Genomic DNA, 23842 nt, shown 5'->3' on the forward strand with positions numbered 1-23842 from the left:
TGTTGCAGTTTTCCATTGATTTTAATCACAGGGCATGGTAGTACTAAAAGACGCTTAGGGGACCTCCTATATTCCAGGAAATACCTAGGGAATTCTCCTATATTCTTCTTTACCTCCATTATATAGTTGCAGTCCTATTTCCTGCTGATAGTCAGGGTCAGTCACCCCAGCCAGTAATGTAATCCCCTTCTTGGCTTGTTGATCCAGGGGCATGAGTAGCCCAAAATGACCAGGTGGCAGTCTTAGGTTCCAGTTCAATGAAATCATTGTTGTTTCTTCTGGAGGAAGCACTCCCCATTTTGGAACTAAAACCTGTAGACCAGCAGAGCACAGGGTTGTAGGAACAGGAAGCAAAAATTTTCTTGGTGGATTACTCTGGGTAATAGTGAATGGTTCCTGGACCCATGGATCCTGGCTATGGGAGAAATAGCACCATATAGCGGATGCTGATTCAGACCATACACAGCTTCCTGGAGAACATTACCCCAGCCATTCAAGGTATTGCCACCTAGATGGCACTATAATTGAGCTTTCAAAGGCCATTCCACCATTCTATCAATCCATTTGCTTCTGGATGATGGGGAACATGGTAAAACCAGAGAATTCCATGAGCATGTGCCCATTCCTGCACTTCATTTGCTGTGAAGTGTGTTTCCTGATCAGAAGCAATGCTGTGTGGAATACCATGACGATGGATAAGGCATTCTTTAAGCCCATGGATGGTAGTTTTGGCAGAAGTATTGTGTGCAGGGAAAGAAAACCCATATCCAGAGTATGTGTCTATTCCAGTTAGAACAAATCGCTGCCGTTCCAGGAAGGGAGTGGTCCAGTGTAATCAGCCTGCCAGCATGTAGCTGGCTGGTCACCTCGGGGAATGGTGCCATATCGGGGGCTGAGTGTGGGTCTCTGCTGCTGGCAAATTAGGCACTCAGCAGTGGCTGTAGCCAGGTCAACCTTGGTGTGTGGAAGTCCATATTGCTCAGTCCATGCATGACCTCCATCCCTATCACCATGGCCATTTTTTTCATGAGCCCATTGGGCAATGACAGGAGTTGCTAGGGAAAGAGGCTAACTGGTATCCACAGAACGGGTCATCTTATCCACTTGATTATTAAAATCTTCCTCTGCTGAAGTCACCCTCTGGTACACATTCACATGGTACACAAATATCTTCATGTTTTTAGCCCACTCAGGAAGGTCTATCCACATACCTCTTCCCCAGACCTCTTTGTGACCAGTTTTCCAATTATGGTCTTTCCAAGTCTCTGACCATCCAGCCAAACCATTAGCAACAGCCCCTGAGTCAGTATACAAACACACCTCTGGCCAGTTCTCCTTTCAAGAAAAATGAACAACCAGGTGCACTGTTAGAATTTCTGCCCACTGGGAGGATTTCCCCTCACCACTGTCCTTCAAGGACACCCCAGAAAGGGGTTGTAATGCTGCAGCTGTCCACTTTCAGGTGGTACCTGTGTATCATGCTGAACCATCTGTAAACCAGGCCAGAGTTTTCTCTTCCTCGGTCAGTTCACTGCAAGGAACTCCCCAAGAGGCCATAGCTCTGGTCTAGGAAAGAGAAGGTAGTGTGGCAGGAGTGGAGACCATGGGCATTTGGGCCACTTCCTGGTGTAACTTACTTGTGCCTTCAATACCTGCTCTGGCCCTATCTCATATATACCATTTCCATTTTATGGTGGAGTGCTGCTATACATGCCCAACTTTATGGCTTGGTGGGTCAGACAACACCCAGCTCATGATAGGCAACTCAGGTCTCATGGTAACTTGGTGGCCCATGGTTAAACATTCAGTCTCTACTAAGGCCCAATAGCAGGCCAAAAGCTGTTTCTCAAAAGGAGAGTAGTTATCTGCAGCAGATGGTAAGGCTTTGCTCCAAAATCCTAAGGGTCTGTGTTTTGATTCTCCTATAGGGGCCTGCCAAAGGCTCCATACAGCATCTCTATTTGCCACTAACACTTCCAGTACCATTGGATCTGCTGGATCATACGGCCCAAGTGGCAGAGCAGCTTGTGCAGCAGCCTGGAACTGTTGCAGAGCCTCCTCTTGTTCAGGTCCCCACTCAAAATTAGCAGCTTATCTGGTCACTCGATAAATGGGCCTGAGTAGCACACCCAAACGAGGAATATGTTGTTGCCAGAATCCAAAAAGACCAACTAGGCATTGTGCCTCTTTTTTGGTTGTGGGAGGGGCCAGATGCAGCAACTTATCCTTCACCTTAGAAGGGATATCTCGACATGCCCCCACACCACTGGACACCTAGAAATTTCACTGAGGTGGAAGACCCCTGTATTTTTGTTGTATTTATCTCCCATCCTCTGACACACAAATGCCTTACAGTAAGTCTAGAGCAGTTGCTACTTCTTGCTCACTAGGTCCAATCAACATGATATCATCAATATAATAGATAAGTGTGATGTCTTGTGGGAGGGAGAAACGGTCAAGGTCCCTGTGGACAAGATTATGACTTAAGGCTGGAGAGTTGATATACCCCTGAGGTAGGACAGTGAAAGTATATTGCTGACCTTGCCAGCTGAAAGCAAACTATTTCTGGTGGTCTTTACTAATAGCTATTGAGAAAAAAGCATTTGCCAGATCAATAGCTGCATCAGGTACCAGGGGATGCATTGATTTGCTCAAGCAATGATACCACATCTGAAACAGCAACTGCAATTGGAGTTACCACCTGGTTGAGCTTAGGATAATCCACTGTCATCCTCCAAGACCCATCTGTTTTCTGCACAGGCCAAATAGGAGAGTTGAGTGGGGATGTGGTGGGAATCACCACCCCTGCGTCCTTCAAGTCCTTAAGAGTGGCAGTAATCTCTGCAATCCTTCCAGGAATATGGTATTGCTTCCAATACTATTTTGCTAGGTAAGGGTAGTTCTAGTGGCTTCCACTCGGCCTTTCCCAGCACAATAGCCCTCACTTGATGAGTTAGAGAACCAACGTGGGGATTCTGCCAGTTGTTCAGTATGTGTGCTCCAATTATGGAACTGGGGAAATAACTACAGAATGGGTCCAGGGGCCCCCTGGCCCCACAGTGAGACGGACCTGAGCTGAAACTCCATTGATCAGCTGACCTCCATAAGCCCCCACTCTCACTGGTGGACCAGAGTGACATTTTGGGTCCCCTGGAATTAATGTCACTTCTGAACCAGTGTCTAATAATCCCTGAAATATCTGATCATTTCCTTTTCCCCAGTGCACGGTTACCCTGGTAAAAGGCCGTCGGTCTCCTTGGGGAAGGCTTGGAGGAAGATTAACAGTATAAATTTGTGGCAGTGTAACAAGGTCTCCCCCCAAGGGACCTGGCCTCCCCTTCATTCAAGGGGCTCTGGGTCTGGAAATTGTCTCAAGTCTGGAAATTGATTAAGGGGCCGTGACTCTGTCTTTTTGAAATTTAAGTTAGACTTCTGTTCACTTGACCTAGAACTCTTTTGTTTATACAGCTCCAACAAGAATTTAGTAGACTGCCCATCTATTGTATTTCTAGGTACCCCATGATTTACTAGCCAATGCCACAAATCTCTGCACATCAAATTATTTTGACTCCTGCTTTGAGTTTTCTGTCTATTATAATAGCCATGTCCACCCTGTCTTTAGTGATTAAGTGCTGCCACCTGGCTTCTGCCAACTCGGGATCCTGTCATCCCCATTGTGTTTAAGGATTCCAGCTCAGTGACAGCAGGTCCCACAATAATATCTGACCAGAGAAGTGCAACTACAGAGCTCTTCAGGGATGATGGCACTAGTCTCACAAACTTATTTCTCGCTGTTCTGGTAAAAGGTGCATCCTCCGGACATTCCTGGGGTATAAGAGCAGGCTTTGCATGATAAATCCACTCTAACATTCCAATCTCTCTAAACCTCTGGATCCCCTCATCTACCTTATACCATGGCAGTTCTGGCATTTCAGCCTCAGGTAATATCAGCCATATTGTGATCTTTGTTTCAGCCAACCACCCAAACAAACTGTTAATGCCTTTTCTAACCCCTTGAGCTATAACATTGAATGCAGAATCTCTGCTTAGTGGACCCATATAAATAATTTTAGCCTGATTCAGCCTTATATTCCTCCCACCATTATCCCACACTCTTAAAATCCATTGCCACACGTGTTCCCCTGATTTCTGTGTATATAAATAGGAAAACTCAAACAGTTCTTTTGGAGTATAACGTACCTCCTCATGTGTGATACTTTGCACCTCACCTTTAGGGGCCTGTTGGGACTTTAGTCCAGTTATAGGTCTGGAAGAAATGAGGGGTGGGTCATGAAAAGAATTAGAAATATCTTCCTAGACATTTGCTTCAAGGCATTCATTTGTAGTTTCATCTGGTGAAATAGGATTAATCACTCTAGGGCTAATCCCTTCAGGAGGAGGTTGGGTGGCCAACTCCTCAAGGCAGGCTAGAGTTGGGGTGGCTATGTCCTCAGGGCACACTATTACAGGGTTATCTAGAGAAGACTCAGCATGACCTAGGGTTTCAGCCTCACCCTGACAGCATTATCAATCCATATGTCACCATCCCATTTTTCAGGGTCCCACTCCTTTCCAATCGATGCCCTCACTTTAATGGCAGACACCATGCAAGATTGAGATTTCAGTTTATGTTGTAAAGTTGCTACTCTAACAATGAAATTCTGAGTCTAATTTTCAGAGATCTCAAGTCTACGACTACAGGAAATAAGGTTTTCCTTCAGGACACTCACAGAAACGTCTACATCTGTCAGATGGTGCTTAAGCTTCTCGTTTGAAGCCTTGAACTCATCCCTTTCCCTCATTAATGTATACCGTGTATCTAACAACAACCAGCCAACATCTCCGTACTTACTATTTCCACAAAACTCTGTAAAGGTGTTAAAAACCTTATCCCCCAGAGCCTGGCTTCGTACAAGTGAAGCATTAGAAGAATCGATTGGTGATATTCTGACTATCTTTTTTGCCAGCTCACCCCATGGATTGGGAGTGTCATTTTGGTTATGGGAATCAGAGTCCTTAGTTCCTTTGAGTCTAGTTTGTTTAGAAAAACATTCATAAAAACCCATTTTTAAGAGTCTGTTTCTTAAGAGCCACTCCTGGTACCAAGTTGTATTAGTTAGAGTTCTCTAGAGAAACAGAATCAACAGGAAATATTCATAAATATAAAATTTATGAAAGCATCTCATGTAACTGTGGGAACGTAGAGTCCCAAATCCATAGGGCAGGCTGTGAAGCTGATGGTTCCAGTGGAGGGCCTGGGTGAACTCCACTGGAGAGGCTCGCCAGCCGAAGCAGGAAGAGAGCCTGTCTCTTCTGAATCCTCCTTAAAAGGCTTCTAGTGATTAGATTAAGCATCACTGATTGCAGAAGACACTCCTCTTGGCTGATTACAAATGGAAATCAGCTGTGGATAGAGCTGACGCGATAATGATTTAATTCTGTGAAATGTCCTCATCGCAATAGACAGGTCAGTACTTGCCCAACCAGACAAACAGGTACAACCACCTGGCCAAGTTGACACATGAACCTGACCATGACATATAGTTTAACAACTTTATTAATTTTATCACGTCCAAATATAAAATGTCCCCCTTGGCTGGCTCTGTTTTCTTTCTTAATTCAGATTAATAGAAAAAAGTTTTCTGATTATTTAGGAATAAATTGCTTCAAGTCATGTTCCTACCACGAGGTGAAACTCTCTGTAGTTCTATAGAAATAAAAGAAATAAAGGTCCAGACTATTTCCAAAAGACACGTGCTGCTGCCACAGTGACATTGCAGTTTTTCAGCAGCTTTTTTCAAACAGTTGCCGAGCCCTAACTGCAAGTTCTATTTTCTACAGAAGGGTTATAAGAGAGATCTGGAGACTGAAATTAGAGGGAAGGGCGCGCTGGTGGGTGCAGGTTCTCTTGCTATCCAGAGAGCTAAGAAGGCATCCGAGATGGCCAGCCAGGTAAGAAGGAATGGGGCAGGGTTAAAAACAAGCACACTGGGTCGTGATCAGAGAGAATGTAAAATAGAAAATTATGTGAACGGGTGGTATAACAGGATTCCCAGATCTGGTGTAGTTTATTTGTAGACGTGTCATTTCCACATAAGCAGCTTTGTAATTCACATGCTTAAATATGTCCATTGCTGGCGGAGCTCTAAAAATTGTTTTCTGTTCTCTTAGAAAGAATATAAGAAAGACATGGAAAATGAAATTAAAGGGAAAGGAATGCAAGTGAGCATGGATATCCCCGAAATGCTTCGAGCCAAGCGAGCTTCTGAGCTCTCTAGCCAGGTTGGTAGAGGATGAGGTGCCAGGTGAGGACTCTGACCGGCAGCAGCCGGTACCCTGGGTGCCTGCATGGCAATCACGCTCTGCGTCGGCGCCCAGTGTCCTAAAGGGACAGTCGGCCCACCGGGATCACCCCAGAATGCAAGCGGTGGCCATGTGGGTTCAGTTCAGCAGGCAGTGTTGAGTGCTGGAGCCCATGCTGTCTGGATCCCTGCCTTGAGCCCAGGACATTTTCACCTTTTTCTTTCGACCATTTTGCATGCTTGGGGCTAAATGGTCTGTTCTAATGCTGCAGAAAAACAGTTGCAAACAAGTTGTCTTTTACTCATTTTATAATGGATATTATTATTAAAATAATCAGCCCCAAATAGGACTGATGGAGGCCCAAACCATGCAGGGCAAAATCTAATATAAACTAAAGATGAAGGGTAGATGAAATTTTCTTGGCTAATTCAAGGCGTGCCAACCCCCCTTGTCATATATTCTCTAGAAAGAAACAGGGTATAGGAGAAATAATGGCTGCAAAAAGAAAACTCTTAAGGAAGAAGAGGTTATTGATCAAATCTGATTGGGGCAAACATGTTCACGAGGAAATGACATCTTTGCCATAAAATTTATCTGGGAAAGAACGAATCCTAATGGAAAAGAATATTAAAAGAGAATGAAACAAAAAAGGGAAATGGTTATAGAAAATTGGCCAAGGAATTCAGTTTGGTTTGTGAAGTTCCTGTGGAAAATAATTTTGAACAAAAATTTAACAAATTTGCTAAAGCTCTTGGTAGCACAAACTCGGGGCTGACGTCCCTGGTTCCATGTGTGGCTGCCGGGAGGGCAGCTCAGAGTAGCAGGGAGCTGTTGGCATCTCGGTCTCCTCAGGTGGCCCACGGAGGAGAAGGTCCCAGCATGGCCACCCCTGCCCGTGGGGCCGCAGGACGCGGAGAAGCTGGCTCTGGCTGTCTGGGTGGCATGGACCCCTGGATGCATGGGACATGCCACCAGACATCTGAGTCCCTGGAGAGAAGCTGCTGTCTCAGGCAGGCTCAGCTCAGTTGTTCTTTCTGCAAATGCTTCCTGAGCGCGCATTTCCAAGCCAAATGCAACGTGGCTTTGGGGAGTCACAGCCTGATCTAATAATGAGGGGGTCGTACAAGCGTAGTTTTACGGAAAGTAAGAGTGCCAGGAGAAAGGGGTCCCAGAGCTGCACATTTGCTGCTTTAGCAGGACCATGCCAAGTTCTCGGGCATGGCACACGCTACACCTGACTGAGGGATTCTCATCACTCTGGGGTGTGCTGGGGTGCAAAGAGGAGGCAGCAAGGCGCGGGGCTTCTCACGGGGCTGCCGCTGCTCAGGGACCCCATGGGCTCTGGAACTCAACTGCCGGGCTTTAAATCCTGACCCTCATACTATTGGGAGTGCCTCAGTTTCCCGTCTTACAGATGGGGGAGGAAGTATCTGCTCATGGGTCAACGGAATGAGTGACTGTGTGTTAAATATTTAGAACAACACCTGGCAGTCCAAGGAGCTGAGTAAGGTGTCTGCCATGCCCTATGAGGGCGCATTCTAGCACAGTCAGTAGACAACTGTCATTTTTTTCTCAACTGCAGAAACGCTGGTACCTTTTCCCTTACGCTTATAGGAAGCGCCCCTTTCTCTGAGGTAGGAAGCAAAGCATCGTCCTGGAAGCATGGAGGAAATGGACGGGGCCCACGCAGCACCAAGGGGTGCTGCTGGGCAGGGCTGGAGGTCGAGCCCTGCCGGGGGTTGGGCTGGAACGGGCAGGAGACCTCAGTCCGAGAGGGATGCGGCTCTTGGCTGACTCCCTTTGCTTGTAATTTATTTGCTTATCTGTTTAATTGAAACATTTCCAACATTTACCAATAGACTGTACCCACCAAGCAATAACCCACCTCCCCTCCCTGCCCCATCCCTTGGTAACACCTAGTCTGCTTTCTGTCTCTACAGATTTCTAGATACTTCATCTAAGTTAGAATCATACAGCGCTTGTCCTCACGCACCTCTCTTGTTTCACTCAGCAAGCTGTTGGCACGGTTCCTGTGTGTGGCACCAGGCCTCAGCGCCGCATTCCTTGTTACAGCTGAATAATATTCCCCCTTTGGCTCGACCACGTGGTGTTTGTCCATTCGCCATCGGTGGACACTTGGGTGGCTTCCACCTTCAGGCTATTGTGATGGAAGCTGGCAGGAACACTTCAAGTGTCAGTCTGAGTCCCTGTTTTCATTCTCTGGGTCTGTGCTTAGAAGCGGCATTGCCGGATTGTACAGTAATTTTGTATTTAACTTTCTGAGGAACTGCCAGTTGTCCTCATGCCCTTTGTTTTTCTGTTGCATCAACTGCTTTGAATCATAAGAAATAATTTAGAGCTGTGTGGTTTGGTACAGATGGAGGAGGGGGCGCTTTGTCTGTCACACACACACAACTTCAGATTCATAGGAAGCATTTATATTTCTAGAAAAAATATAAGAATGCAGCAAAGAAGATGCTTTCTAACTATTCCACTGTGGCAGATACTCCTGAAATTCAGAGAATTAAGACAACTCAACAAAACATTAGCACAGTAAGTAGCTGTCTTTTCTTTTTAGTTGTCATCTTGACATTTTATTTTTTGTAAAGATGGTTTTTTTTTCTCTTCATCTGATTTTTTGCTGCATTGCTTGAATTTTCTGTCAAATATATGTGATTTTTTTTGTTTAAAAGGGAAAGAGTACCAAATATCCTTAGTAGTTACAGTCATGGCTGGTTTGGGCCTACTAATTCACTTGCCCCTTTGGTAGCAGCAGTTGTTATTTTTTAACTGACTTAAAACATAACTCAGAGAAAAGTTTAATCTTATACACAGATTTTTCTTTGAAGTTGAAAATGGTCAAAGGAAGTGATTTCTTTCCTGGCAATTGGTCATTTGCACTCCCAGCCCCCCTAAGGATTTCGTGGTCTCTGACCCAGTCTTCCACCTCCCTAGTAATATTTTGACGATCAGGAATTGCAGCAATGCCACTAACTCAGAGACCAAGTCTGCATTTCATGGGTGTGCATGCTTGAGTTCTGTTCCAAAATGATAAAAATTGACAACACTGCCAATATTTTTGTTTCAGATTAGCTCAGTCATTTACTAGTTAAGCAGATCCCTTCAAAATGTAAATTCTGTTAAATTTCAGGACTTCTGGAATGTTTTTCACTTTCCTATTAATTGAATGTTACTGGGCCGCGGGAATGTTCACAGGAAGAACTGGCCTCTTGGAGAAATGGAAAGGCTTGCTGAGAGGGGCAGGCGCAGGGCTAGCGGTAGGGGTTAGGGGTAGGACTAGGGGCAGGGCTAGGGTTAGAGGTTAGGGGTAGGGTTAGGGGTTAGGGTCAGGGTTAGGGGTAGGTGTAGGGGTATGTCTAGGCCTGCTTTGGCCCCGTCCCCCAAGGTGTCAGGTGTTTGTATATCTGGAGGAATCATCTCCTCCACTCAGCTCCCACAGAATCACCAGGCATCACGAGAGGGGTGGCCCCATCCCCGTGCGCCTCCCCTATAATTATTCTCTCTCACTGTGGAGGGCTGTGGGTGTCTGCTTTGCCTTGTGCCTGGCTGCGGGGGTCGCTGGGGCGGAATGAGGCGGAGGGAGGGTCCCTGGGGAGGCTGGGGGGGAGCGCCTCATTCACTGACGAGAACAGGGCCGCTTCTTCTTTAGAGACCAGCAGTCGCTTTCATTTCATGCTGTTTTTAAATTAAATGATAAGTGCTTGGTGAGTGGTTGTAATCAGTGGTTTACACATGGGGTTTACACTTCTTCTATTTGAAGAAGGAAACTCTGATACTCTCTGAGCAAATGCTCGGCCATGAGCTAGGGTTTCGGCTGGTGTTAATGGTGACACGTAAGGTTATGGGCTATGGACATTTATTTTTGAGCAGGTTATTTAATTGATTAATAAAATGTAACATTGGTGCTCATAAACAGAAGCCGTATTCACATTGATGTAAACTTGGGAAGTTGTTTTCAGAAGAGTTTATTCTGGGACCTGAATTTCTGATGACCTTTCCTTCTTCCTGTCATGGAGGTATTCTATAAGAAAGAAGTGGGGGCAGGCACCGCAGTCAGAGACACTCCAGAGATTGAACGAGTGAAGAAAAATCAACAGAATATCAGTTCAGTAAGTTCTCTACAGCACGGACTAGCCTTTACAAAAGCAAACAAACTAGATAAATATTTTGACTACTTTACTGAACTGGCTGCCTTGCTCTCTTCTTTTCCACGTAATCGAAATGCTGCTTCACTAACATCAAATGACTAACTTCAGGATGAGAACGGTTCTCTTATTCCTCTTGAATGAAAGCGGTGTTCCATTTGGTATTTATATCCTCGTGCATAAGGGATAGATCATTTTAACAGTTTGGTGATGAAATCTATGGTTAGATTCCACTTTTTAGAACAGAATGTTAACTGCATTTAAATTTCACCAAGAAGGCATACATTTCAGCACCTCTACAACTTGGAGGAAAGGACTTTTATTCTGATTGAGATTATTGAAGGCCTCAGAACACTGATTTGGTGGCTTAATAAGCAGAGATTTAGACTGGAAAAGAAAAGAGTGCTGGTTTGCTTTTACCCTATGACAGCCACGTTTTATGAACTTTGCCCCAGATGCATCTGTTGTCTTTCTGCCGTTGGCTCCACTTGTCTTACACATTGCCAGCTTCCAGCAGAGAAAACCACAGCCCTTTCAGTATGATTTGCAAAACCAGCTTACCTTCCATTTCCCCGGGAAGGGGAGAGGGGTGGAGTGCCTAATGCTGGGTAAAGCGTCTCCATCCAGCGCTTGGCCCTGATCTTAGGTCATTTCCACCCTTTCAAGCAGGAAACCTCTGGTCATGCTGAGGATGTTTCATTTTTTCTTGAGGCAGTGGACGAAAAAGAGCTCCCCTTTATTGGTTGGTCACCTTCCCTGACTGTTCCCTGCACTTCACCCATGTACCCAGCGCCTCCCGGAGCCTTTCCTTAGGGAATCCAGGCACAGCTGCCCCGTGAGACTTGCCTGGGGGTAACTCTGGGAGTTTTTTGAGTGGGAGAGGCAGGCTGGTGCTGTGGATTAGGAAAAACATCCACAGAGGATTCCTGCAGTGCTATCTCTGCAGCGCAGGTGAAACTGTTTACCGAAGAACACACAGGGGGTAGAGTGGAGGGGACCCAGGTGTTGCCACTGGGTGTGTGGGGGAGGCAGGTCTGGTGGGGAAGTGAATGTGGGAGAAGTAAAATGTTTGCTTCCTTCCTGTTCGAACTATGGGGTTTGAGATGGACTGACCAGTGCGTTGTGAAGCAGCATGGGCAGTTCTGGTGCCTGCAGCTGAGCGGCTGTGCCATTTTGAGTAGTTTAGAATCGTATGAGAAGCACACGTGTTCCCCTTGCATCGCTTTTAGCTCCTGCCCGAGGAGAATCCCGCGAGGCAGAGCTCCGGGTCATTCCTCTGTGGCATCCTCGCTGTCCTTCTTGGTAAATGGTGAGCACACCGTGCTGTCTCTCGGACACTGTCATAGCCCTGCTCAGTGTTCAGGGGAGAGCTGCCCTTTCAAGATGAGCTGGATTGTGAAAGCAAATGTGATTCTCTAACGCTTAAAGACCCCCCCGCATGGCTCACCGCAGAGGGCAAGCCCCGAGCCGTGACCTCTCCCGTGAGAACTGTTTCTTGGAGTTTAGTTGGAGTTGCCCGTCTCCGTGAGCTCACGGCTGAGCTGCTGAGGATGTGGACGCTCACTCGTGATGCCCACGCCAGACCCACAGACAGTGGGGTGCGGAGGGGGAGCAGGGGGGTGGAGGGGGCGGGGGACGGAGGACTGCTGAGGGCTCTGGGTGCCCATCTTTCAGGACCCTCAGCCTGGAGTCCAGCCTCCATCATTTCACATAGGAACCAGGGATCTTATACCACGTCCTGTGGGATTTAGGTCTTTGCTGAATGTCGGCACGTGCCTCCTAAGTCTAGCCCGGGATCCCACCTGTAAAGACAGAGGCCCTTTGCCCCTAGCCCAGGCTCCCACGAGCCTTGGACACACCGCCCACCACCTGCCCTGTCAGCATGGAGCTGGCCCTGGCCCCCGGTCAGCTCCCCTGCCCCCCGCGCTGGCTGTCCTCCAGCAGCTGTGACGGGAGCGGTACAGGGCCAGGCCGGGTGGGTTCCCGCTGCATGGCCAGGTGGGAGGAGGCTCATCCCCATCGCTGCCTTGAATTTCTTGGGGTGACCGGGACGTGGTGGCCAGTGGTGTGTGTACCTTCCCCTCCACCTCCCTTTTCTCTTCTTCTCCTGCTGTCATTCGTCAGTGCATTATCTCCCTCCTTCCAGATTATCTGTGCTCTAAACAGGATGGGCAGTGGCCAATGAAACCATAGCTAACCCGGCTGGCCTTTTCCTTTAGATACAGAGTGACTCAAATTAGCATGTTAGTCAGTAGAAACTGCCCTTTTGATTGAAAATAATACATTATGTTACCTAAGACGGCTTCCAAGGTTTTCTCATGCATCTGCCTAATGACAAAGCTTATTTTCATGAGCAACGTTTGCTTAGTTAAATAAAAAACTCCCGTAGTGAAGGATAGGTAAATAGATACGGGTTTCTTTGCACCAAAGGGCAAAACATCAGATAAGAGAAAAACTTGCGTGGCTGTTGAAAGAAAATTGATGCTGGAGTTAAAACTTGAACTGAGTACTAGTTAGGAGTGAAGAATTCTTAGCTACCTTTGAGGCCTGCCATGGAATACAACTGACATTTTTCTTATGAATTCGTAGGTAAAATACAAAGACGAGATGCAGCGGGTCACGGCCATTGCGGATCCCCTGGAGCTAAGGAGAGCAAAGGAGACACAGAAGGCAGTCAGCAATGTGCGCCCCCCCATCCCCACCCCCGCGCCCTTGGCCTGGGCCCTCTGGGGAGGCCGTGTCCCCTCCCAGCACAACTCCTCTGTCTGCCCAGGCAGCCCCACGGCCCTGCCTCCCGCCCAGCGCCCGCATGCTGCCTTTGCTAAGGGACGGCTTCCCGGGCCTGCTCTCCCAGTGGGGGGCTCACAGGGGCAGGGGCAGGGGCTGAGGTTCTCCCAGGGCCTCAGGGAACAGATCAGCACGGCAAATTGTCATGCCCTCCCGCGCCCTCGCGATAACCCATACTCGTGCCTGCTGTGCCTTTTGGTGCTTCCCATGCAGAGTCTGGTATGGTGATAAGGAGGCCCACGTCCTGCCCAGGGCAGCGGGAGCAGCAGGAGGGGGGCCCTGGGATGGCAGGCCGGGAAGGGACAGCACAGAGGTGGATGGCTGCCCAGGATGGGCCTGCCTGCTGGGCAAACCCACCTGGTTTGCGTCCAAGCTGTGTTCAAAGAAGAGACAGGGATGGGGGGGTGGGGGGCTGAGTCCTGGGGTGCAGGACTGCAGGGTGGGGGTGGCCCAGGCCACAGGGCCAGAGGGCAGCACTCCCCAGAGACCCGTTCCCAAACCATGATGGGATGCATGAAGACGGTGCCACCCGGATGACAAAACCTACGGAGGCGTAGGTCGTTCTGGCGCAGGCGTTCCTTGAGGAGGAAACGCAAAGCTCCCTTCAGATAACGTTCTTTAAACAAGAAGCCTGCGATGATTTGATGCAAGGGCTCGTACTGTCAAAATAACAGCACAGCAGGTGTTGGGGTGTGACCCGTGGACAGTGGCATGCACCTGGTAGGCATCGGGGGAGCAGGGAGAAAGGGGGGCCCTGGACGCTGGCAGGACTGGATCCCAGCTCCACACATCTTGTGGCATAATCTCGGGGAGCCCCCGCCTCTGCCAGCTCAGGTTCCCGGCAGGGATGAGACTTTTGGGTGTGATGTTGCCACTAAGCCCTCTGCACACTTTTGAATGGCTCAGCCTGAGAAATGAGGTCCTGCAAAGCCCGTTAGTGTCCACCGGAACTGGCACCCGCAGTTCCTCTGCTCGGGGTGATGTCTGCCCATGACCCACCAGCAGTGATTATACTTGAACGCGCACGGTCATTCCAGAGCCCCAGGATGGCCTCTGGCCCCCCGCCGCAAGCCATGCTGTGGGGAGGGAGGTCACGGTAGAACACATCCAGCCCTGTCCATTTATTTTCCGGGCTTATCACACTTCTCTTCACTTGCGTGTTTGCCACGGAGAGTGTGAACCCCAAGTTCATTTTATCGGCAGGCCCCATAGACTTTGTTGATCTCTTGCAAAAGAAAAAAAAATTCCTAATGCTAAATTTTAGCTCCAAGATTTCACTAAGACTGTCCCTGTGAGCTTTCTTATAATGGGATGTAATCTCCAACTTTACTTTTACTGTCAGAGGCCCCCGTGGCCGACCTGCTCTCCTTCTCTCTGGGTTTGGTTTGCATGTATGTGCTGGGGTGCCGTGGAGGCCCTGGGGTGCTGTGACCTGGCCGTGCGAGCACACCCTCTCCCGTCCCTCTGCGCCCTCTCCTGTCCCTCAGCGCCCTGACCCCCGCGTCCACTTGTGTCTCCCAGCTGCAGTACAAGGAGCTGTGCAGCCGGGCCACGCCGGTGAGCACGACCCCCGAGCTGGAGAGAGCACAGGAGAGCCAGCGGCAGCTGAGTGCGGCAAGTTTCCCCCACTTTCCCTGGGAGGGCCCCCTTGGCCTCCTCCGGTCCCCGCAGGCACCTGGAAGCTCTCGGTCCTGCATGGTGTGAAGCCTTCTGTCACGTCCACCTGGCACGGGCACAGCCGGTGGCAGTCATGGGAGCCAGGACGTTTGGGAGCCTGTTGTGCTGTAATTAGCCACGTCTGCGTATTCGCAGAACCTTCTGGGAACGCGTGAGGCGCCCACGCTGCCCTGGGGTCCAGGGCACGGTGGTGGGCGTGTCTCAGGTCCTGGGGAACCCGGGGCCTAGCGGACAAACCCCTCACAGCGGCCCAGCGGGAGCTGAGGGTGGGCAGGACCCCGATTAGAAAAAAGCCATCGACTTTTGGAATCGGGTAGAAGACCTGGCTTGGCTGGACCTCCAAGACCCAAGTCAGAGCCAGACCCTGTGGATAAAACAGGACACGTGCTCCCGCCCTTCTGGAATGTTCTGCAGTGAACGCGATGCTTGCTCACACCAGCGAGGCCCTGTGCCGGAGCCTGTGCTGAGCAGGGGCTGCCAGGACCCCCACCCAGGCCTCCTGGCCTCTAGGGATCCTTTTCAAATGTGCCCCAAGAGCAGTGCCCCATTTTGTGATGCTTTTAAGGAACTTTGTACCAATATAAACAATAGCCTCCTTCCTCCCAAACCGGTGCTTTTGGAAGCCTTCAAAATTTAGGCATCCATTTTCCCAGTGGAGGACAAGATCTGGCTCTGTGCCTTCATCCTCACCCTCTCCCTGCAAGGAGGTGGGAGTCAGGGGTGGTTCGCTGCTTCTGAAAGGTGGACCCGGCCCGACAGAGAGGGCAGGGCCTTCCAGGGTCACCGTGTTGGCCTCTGGGGTCTCTCTGGCCACCATGTTCTGGAGTCCCTTTACCACAGGCTCCTTGTGGAATCAGCAGCTGGTTTTGACATTGAGCTGCAGGGTATTTCTTGACAGCCCCCCTTTTATCTTAACGACTCATAACGAGAGATTAATAAAGTAACAAGTTTACAGTTCTAAGCCTATAAAAATGTCCAAACTAAGGCATCCAGAGACAGATACTTTAATACAAGGAAGACGATGGGTCAGGAACCCCTCTATCAGCTGGTGGTCACGTGGCTGCATCTGCTGGTCCCTTGCTCCTGGGCTCCGTTGCTTTCAGCCTCTGTTCCTGTGGGGGTTCCTCACTTTGCTTCTCCAGGCCTGGCTTCAATTTCTTGGCTTCCCTCAGCTTTCTCCAGGTTCTTTGACAGCCCATTTTTAAGAAGCACACCCAGTTCTGTGTGCTCTCCCAGCCAGGGGTCCACGCCCAGGTACCTTCCAGCGAGTTGCTCAGTTCCGGGAAGGCCGCCTTTCTTCTCCCAGGGCTTGGCTGGGGCGGTGTAAGAAGGAGGGTTCCTTTCGGGCGCATCCTCAGCAGTGAGAGTAGGTGGAGCCCCTCCTGCCACCTGCTTACCTTCTCGTTTCTCCCCGTAGGTAAAATACAGAGGCGCGACAGAGCAGGCCACTGCGATCCGTGACCCGCCCGAGCTGCGGAGAGCAAGGGAGAACCAGAAAATCATCAGCGATGTGCGGCCCTCTCCTAAACCCTTCTATAGCGCCAGCTTGTTGTCACCACGGAGAGGAAGGGATTGTCTTTATAGATGGTGTCACCTGGGCTGACCCTCTGCTCTCGGTTGACTGCCATTCATTAGGGAGGTGCCAGGGTCTCGGCTGGTTCCCGAGGCCCACTGGGTGGCTGTCTTGCCCGCTTGGCCCATGGTCCTCTGTCCGTGTCTTCCTGGCAATGGATGGTGTGTCCTCAGCACCAGGCAGGGGTCGTTCCGGCATCTTGGCCCGCAGATGAGCCTCCTCATAGGGCTTCTGACGGCCAGTGCCCCCTCCCGGCCCCCAGCCCTGGCTGCTCCTGCTGTAGTTTTGGGTGGTGCCCGCAGGGGAGTTGTGAACTGTGCTGCTGGTAGCCACAAGGGACAAGCCCGGTGGGGGCCAGGGGTGTGTCCTCGGACCCTGCCTCCTGGCTGATCCCCTTCCCTGAGTTAACCCAACATGCTGGTCCTGCAGAGAACCCTTTTGAACTCATTAGCATAGAGATTGGGTCCTTTCAAAGAGGAAATTTGGAAACCTATTAAGCTTGATGAAGTCTTTTATTCTTTTAAGTCACTTGAGCAGATTATAAAGTGAAGGCAGGCTGTGTGGTTCTTTCCCTCATGCCTGCGTTTTGGAGAAGGCAGTGCACATCTCTCCATCATGTGTTTAGAGTCACTCGACATGGGGACACAGGGGCCGGGGCGGGAGGGGGGCACTGGCTTCTCTACGGATGCCTGTGGCCACCTGGCCAAACACATCCTTAGTGAAAGCATTGCTCGGTGGCCCCTGAGGAGGACAGTAGGGCAGCACTGGCCCTGGCCTTAGCGAGGGGCTGGCAAGGAGCGTCTGAGGGCAGCCTGCCGAAGCTTTGCCATGGTACGTCCGTCCACGTGTCCTCGCGGGCACACCCCCCTGCCAGGCTGATGCAAACCCTAGACCTCGGAGAGCATCTGTTTTCATAGTTTCCATTTTGGGGCCTTCCCTTTAAAACTAACACTGTGACGCTTTCCTTTAGTTGAATTGATACGCAGCATTATTATTTTTATTCTCTGAAACGATAGGTTTATTATAAAGGTCAGCTGGGCAGAGCCACTGCTGTAAGTATGACTCCTGAAATGCAAAGAGTGAAGAAGAATCAAGAAAATATCAGCTCGGCAAGTGGTTTTACTTGTTTCTTTGTTTATTTACTTATTTGCTTTGAGAGGTTTAAGCAGAAAAGCTGGAAATTTCAGACTATTACAAATAGCAATAAGTGAATGCTGTTTCAGGTAACTTCCAAAGCTTACCGCTGGATACATTTACCTTATTCAGGACGCTTTATTGACATTTCCAGATGGTACTTATAAACTTCAGTTTAATTTACGTTGCATTCCTTTAAACAGAGATTCATGTTATTTTAGGCAATGTCTTTGAAAGTGGTCAAGTCTTTGGTGTGTAAGGTACATAATGGCTAATCTACTAATGAGTTTAACTGAATGTGGACAGTTACACTTATACAAAGCAAAGCGAGAAATTAGTCATTGTTCCAAAGTGAAGGCTTATGGGAGAAAACTCTTTAAAATGCATTCACTGTGGAACGCGGCTGTTGTGCCTTTCCCTCTGTGACTAGCACGGCTTCGGTTCTGGGCCCCGAGACCCGCTGACCGCTGTCTGGCCCGCCGGCCATGCGGGGGATGGCGCTCTCTCAGCCGCTGCTCGGCTGCTGCAAGGCAGGCAGACCTCAGGGTTCTGCCTGGGCAGCGTCTCGACTGCGGGGTCTGTGGCTCCCCAGGGCGGCCTCCCGTTCCCAGGGGCCGAGCGTGTTCTGCATGAATTAGCTCTAAGCTACGGCTGCTTAGGAGGAAGACAGGATTTGTTCCTCCTTGTCTCTTGTTCTCAAAGGAGGGAAAATAATAAAGCAGAGCGGGGCCTGGGCAGCACCCTTCAACGACTATATGGAGGAGGAAAACGGGGGGCATGGTAAAGCAAATTCTGGTTCCATTTAGCTTTGGATTTTCCCTGCTTAATGTGAAAAAGAAAACCGGTTTTGCTGATTTCACTGCTGTTGGATACTGGCCACTCGCACATGTGTTTTCTTTTGGTGGAGAGATTCGGGTCATTTCGCCATGGCTGTAGAGGTGCCCTTTGAGATTAAAACTCCAGGGTCCTATTCCAGAACAAAATGAAGTTTGCTGCACAGGTGACCCAGGAAACCAGTAGAGGGTGTCAAATCTGTTTTCCTCCTTTGGAAACTTGAACAGGTCGTGTACTGCTTTCCATCTGCCTTACTGATTCCTTCTGCTGTTGGCTTTGCAGGTCAGATACACCCGGGACCAGCAGCGGATGAGAGGTAGACCGAGTCTGATCTTAGGCTCTCTGGGCCTGAGATGTGCCCAGGAAGCACAGGAGCACGTGTCAATGGTAGGCTTGGCCGGGGGCCTGCACTCGCCACCGCGTGGGACGGTGAACACGGCACGGGCTGTGCTTTCGCTGCGACTTCTGGTCACACCGGCATGCCCTGGGAACATCGAGTCTAATAAACCACTTTTCACAGCCACCTTTTGGTGTGTGTTTATTTCTAACACGATCACTGTGAGTGCACTTTGTGGATGCCAGTTGCCTGGGCTTCTTTCGGACGGATGCTAAGACAGAGTTTGGTGTGTTTGCATGTTGCAACGAACATGAAAATGTCTGTTTTTCTTGAACAGTTTCGGTGAGATTACTTTATATCCCATAAAGCTTCACCTGCTTTTAGTGTACAATTAAGTGCTTTCTAGAATAATTTGCAGAGTTCCCAGCTGTTCCCCAGTTGAATTTCAGAGCATGGGCAGTGTATGCTTTGAAATATATTGAAGTGATTAGTGGTGACGCTCTTAATCTAACTTTTGCATAATTCTGTTTTCTTGAATAATTGTGTAGAAATTGCCTATCATTTTATTACATGTTGAAGGTCAAGAGGTCGGAAATGTATTTGTAGTTGGTTTGATATATTTAGGGAAGTAACCAGGATTAAAAGAAATAACATCTCTTAAAACTCTGTAGGGATTCAGGTGTGCAGGTAAATACCCGGAGCCGTTGCCCTCATGGCAAGGGCCCTGTGGAGATTTCAGCACTTGGTCTGTGGAGCCTGGAAGGCGACGTCGCTTCCAGAATGCGGGGACAGGATGCGGGCGCAGGATGCGGCCGCGTGGAAAAGCCACCCACGCGCAGCTGCGGCCGCCCTGTCCCTGGACCTGAAGGTGGCGCTACGGGAAGTGACCGGGAGATTTCCGCGTGGGTTAATACTGGCTTTCTCTTCTCAGGTGAAATATCATGAAGATTTCGAAAAGACCAAGGGAAGGGGCTTCACCCCCGTGATGGAGGAGCCCGGGGCGGAGCGCACGCGAAGGGACGCACAGCTCCTGGACGCCGCCGCCTACAAGGGCGCGCGGCCGCACGTCGTCGGGGTGGAGCGGAGGCCCGGCTTCGTCGTGGGTAAGGGGCCCTGCCCGCTCCCCCGCTGGCCCCGCACAGGGCTGGGGTTGCCTCGTGCAGGGAGGGCCGCGGCGACGTCCCCCCGGAGCCCTGCAGACCCCCTCCGTGGGTGGGGCTGCCCTGGCTCCACCGCTTCGGCCTGAAGGGCGGCTCCCGCGTTGACCGGAGCAGGTGGCTCCGCGGTGGCCCGGCCTGGCCGGGGATGGCTCTGCTTGCCCTTTGCTCACCGCGGACTTCCTCGGCGGGGCCTGCGGGTGGGGGGCCCTACCCCATTCGGGTCCTTCCACCCGCAAGAGCCATGCCTCAGGGTTGGTGCGATCCAAAATGTGACAGAAGGGATGGTTTCCAGAAAACTCGTGCAGGAAGGGGAGTTCCCATATGCCCCCACCGCACAGCTGAGAAAAGAATATTATTATAGTTTTACTACTACTCATAGCCCCTGTTTGCATCAGGGCTCATGGCATGGAGCCATCCTCTGGTTTTGTAAAATTCTTATTCTGGTAACATACACACAAACTAAAATTTCCCCTTTAGCCACCTTTTTAAATGGACAATCAGTGGTGCTGATTCTAAGCGCGTGGTGTGCTGCCATCACCACCATCTGTTACCAAAACTTCTCCTAACAGGAGACTCAGTACCAATTAAAGCTTATATTTTAAAAGTATAATTTGTGAGCCAGAGTAATTGAAAATAGTCTAAAAGTCCCATAAATGAGAGAGGAGCCTTCTTTTCCCGATATGCATCCCGGCTGGTGAGTGGCAGTCCCAGGAGGCTGGGTTTGGTGGCGGCTGGCATGCCCGCGAGGAAGTCGAGGGAGGGCTGGGAAAGGAAGGGTGTGGAGTTTTCACTCCTTAGCGGCAGCTCATTCTTCTGAACGCCAAGGCAGCTCGCCTCTGGATTTTTATTGCTAGTCCAATTATGTAACCCAAAGAATATTTTCGGTAACGAGGGGATTGTATTTCAGTAATCCGGGTGCCAGCTTCTCTTCATCCTCACTAGTTTTGGAACTAGCGAAAGGCCATCTGGAGGTGTGCCAGGCAAGCAAACTGTTTATTTCACAGGGTGACAGCCTGGTTCTAAACCAGGTCCTAGAGCCGGGGGATGCGTGAGTCAGGTGGTTCCTTAGGTGCCCCAGAAGTATTTCCCAAAGAGGGATCCAGGCGTCCTGGTGGCAGTGGACAGCTTTGCTTATTGTCCCAAGGAGGTGAGCCGAAGGCCAGCTGTGGGCTGCATGGTGGGTGTGAGGTGCTCACCGAGAGCAGCACAGAACTTGGGTTTTCAGGCTCTGTCCTGCCATCTCCCACGCGGAGGGGCAGGGGTCCTTTCCTCCCACTGGGTGGGAGCTGCCAAGTCCCCACAGCTTACCCGGTCCACCCAGGCCGCGGCTACCGTGAGGTCCTTGCAGACCCTCGAGGGTCTGGGTTTGGGGTTCTCAGAACTCCTGTCTGGATCAGTGTGTCTCGGAGATAGAACTGTTATTTAATTATTCACTCAGTGGGCAGCCCAGAGGTCAACTTATTTTTTCCTATTGGGAAAAAGCATTTGCCACTGAGGACGTGCCTGGGAAACAAGAGAAGACAGGACACCCCCGAGGCCCTCCCAGGAGCAGGGCCCCTACCAGGCATGGAAATGGGGGATCCCCAGTCACTCAGGTCGTTTGTGCTGGCGGCTCTGCTCTAAGCGGTCATGCGGTCTTTCCTGGTATCTCGCTCCTTCAGTGCCTTGACCTCCTCATCTGCACAGTGGGGCTAACTGTGCACCCGCTGTCGTGTGCCATGGCATTAGCTGAGTCACGCTGCAGCCTGGAATGGGGCTAGTGTGGGGTCAGCGCTGCATGCCCAAGGTTAGACCGGCCCGCGGAGCCCTGGCCTCACCAGCTGCTCCTGCCCCTTGCCCAGAAACCCTTCTCATGTCCATGGCCGGAAGCAGCACCTCACAGGCTGCCTTGGTGTCCCGCCGCCTCGTGTCGGAGGGGCTGGTGACCGCGGCGGCCACCGGATGTGGGTTTTGGCTCTGAATGGAGCGGGCTCAGTGCTCCCTGGCTTGGCCGCCCGGTGGGGTGCAGCAGAGCCGGGGTGAGCTGCACATTGCTGGGGCGACCTCAGGCGTTAGCTGGTGCAAACCTGCAAACCTGGGTCTGGGGAGCACCAGGGCGGCCCCTGCCTACACTTCACTTGTCTAACTCGCAGGGAGAGAAGTTTCATTTTTCCAGACAAAACCCCCTCAGTCACGTCCTCTGAATTACCACGTATTCAGAGTGTTAATGGAGCAGTGTGGCATGGGAGTGGGTGGAGAGCAGGGGTGATTGGGCTCAGGGGTCCTGGGGGGAGCACAGCAGCCCCTGGCTGGGAACGAAAGGTCAATGCAGAGTCAAGGAAGCAGCGTAGATCTAATTAGAAAGCTTCCTTGGTAAATTCCCAGGAAACCCAACATCCTGCACCCCACCCCCCCAAGCCTGCCTTCATTCCTCTCGCGTCTGCTTTTGCTTGACTCTGTAGCGCTGGCTCTCTGCATTTGTTCTTGATCTGTTGATTTCTTCCTTTTGGGGAAAGATCTCAAAGTTTGGCGCACAGACCCTGGCTCTGTCTTCGACCTCGACCCCCTGGAAGACGACATTCAGTCTCGAAGTCTCCACATGCTCTCTGGTATTTCCCACACATTTTGAGTCCTTCCCACCTCTTTTGTCCCGAAAGTGAAGGTGCTATCAGCTGTAGCGGCCCATCGCCAGCTGTGTCACCAAACTCAGCGCTGAGAGCGAAAAACCAAGTGCTGTGCTGCTTAGAATACCCTAGGCTAGTTTGTCCCAGATTTATTTAAAAAGGTGTCTAGAGCTTACTCACATCAGCTTTTATTGGAGAATATGGCTTTATGGGCTTTCTGGGTTAACAAATGTAGTTATTTGGGTTCACACAACTGCTGGAGACAAACAGGAGATTTCTTTCATGAAATTCACTGTTACAATACTTGAAAGGCAGATTTGGAGAACGATGTGTAGGGTATATAGTGAGGCTGTCTATCTAGAGTCATATATGCCTTAAAATAAAATAGGCTTTCTAGTATTCTTAAAATGTATCTGGATTATTTTTTTTTTTTGGGGGGGGGTGCATGATCCGTGAATCAAACCCAGGTGTCCCGCATGGAAGGTAAGCAAGCACTCTACCACTGAAGCACCAAGCACCCTATCGGTGTTTTTATATAATGTAAAACGAATAGTTTACCTAGGAAGTTCATTTGACTTTTAATTTAAACAACATGTTTATAATTGAAGGAAAAAGGGATTGGTGTAGATTTTTGGATATAATAACATGGTTTGATATTTCAGACTTGTATTGTGTTTAGCAAACTAAAGTTTTGACAATTATACAGTTATTTTAAACATTATGAATAGTTATATCACTCAGGTCTTGCTCCACCCCTTGATTTTTACTCTGTTCTATTTCTACTCTATTTTAAATCTATTTAATTGTTCATATTCATCAAATTGAATGCCCAAGTCAAAGTAGCGATTCTAATACTCTTATAATCAATTTGACCCTCATAATCAGCCAAATATGTCATTTAGTTTTATAAAAATAAAGACAATAGACACTGTATACCTGGTGATACTTTCAAGCGATTATTTAAAAGCAGATGCTGGTTTGATAAAAGTGTATTAGGTTGCCAAGTTCTTCTGAGTTCTCAGGACAAACTGCCAATTTCCTGTTCCCTGTCTCTCCTCTAAAACTGACATTAGGGGGTGCACGGGTGGTTTAGTGATAGAAGGCTCGCCTTCCATGTGGGAGACCTGGGTTCAATTCACGGACCGTGCACCCCCCACCCCAAAAGAAAAAAAGTTGGTATTAAACAAAATTGATACATGATCTTTAGCTGATGAAGAGCGTGCTGCGGTCTGGGAAACTGTGGCTAGAATCTTACCGGAGCTGAGATT

The 23842-nt window shown here is 49.7% G+C and overlaps 1 protein-coding gene across 6 annotated transcripts in view; it reads left to right on the top strand.

Annotated features, from left to right (window-relative positions):
• The window catches only part of NEBL (nebulette), a 331368-nt gene that overhangs the window by 281114 nt on the left and 26412 nt on the right, over positions 1-23842 (top strand). For 3 of the 6 annotated variants that reach the window (XM_077154329.1, XM_077154340.1, XM_077154351.1), the window contains 11 exons: positions 5842-5952; positions 6172-6282; positions 8752-8856; positions 10341-10433; positions 13059-13151; positions 14778-14870; positions 16351-16443; positions 17523-17615; positions 18757-18861; positions 19743-19914; positions 22467-22559. In XM_077154329.1, coding sequence (XP_077010444.1) covers positions 5842-5952; positions 6172-6282; positions 8752-8856; positions 10341-10433; positions 13059-13151; positions 14778-14870; positions 16351-16443; positions 17523-17615; positions 18757-18861; positions 19743-19914; positions 22467-22559 — 1162 coding nt within the window. The remainder of the gene's footprint in view (positions 1-5841; positions 5953-6171; positions 6283-8751; positions 8857-10340; positions 10434-13058; positions 13152-14777; positions 14871-16350; positions 16444-17522; positions 17616-18756; positions 18862-19742; positions 19915-22466; positions 22560-23842) is intronic. The other 3 variants (XM_077154356.1, XM_077154361.1, XM_077154367.1) reach the window with 3 other exon arrangements.

This window comes from Tamandua tetradactyla, chromosome 1, assembly GCF_023851605.1.
Source record: "Tamandua tetradactyla isolate mTamTet1 chromosome 1, mTamTet1.pri, whole genome shotgun sequence".
Classification (NCBI taxonomy): domain Eukaryota; kingdom Metazoa; phylum Chordata; class Mammalia; order Pilosa; family Myrmecophagidae; genus Tamandua; species Tamandua tetradactyla.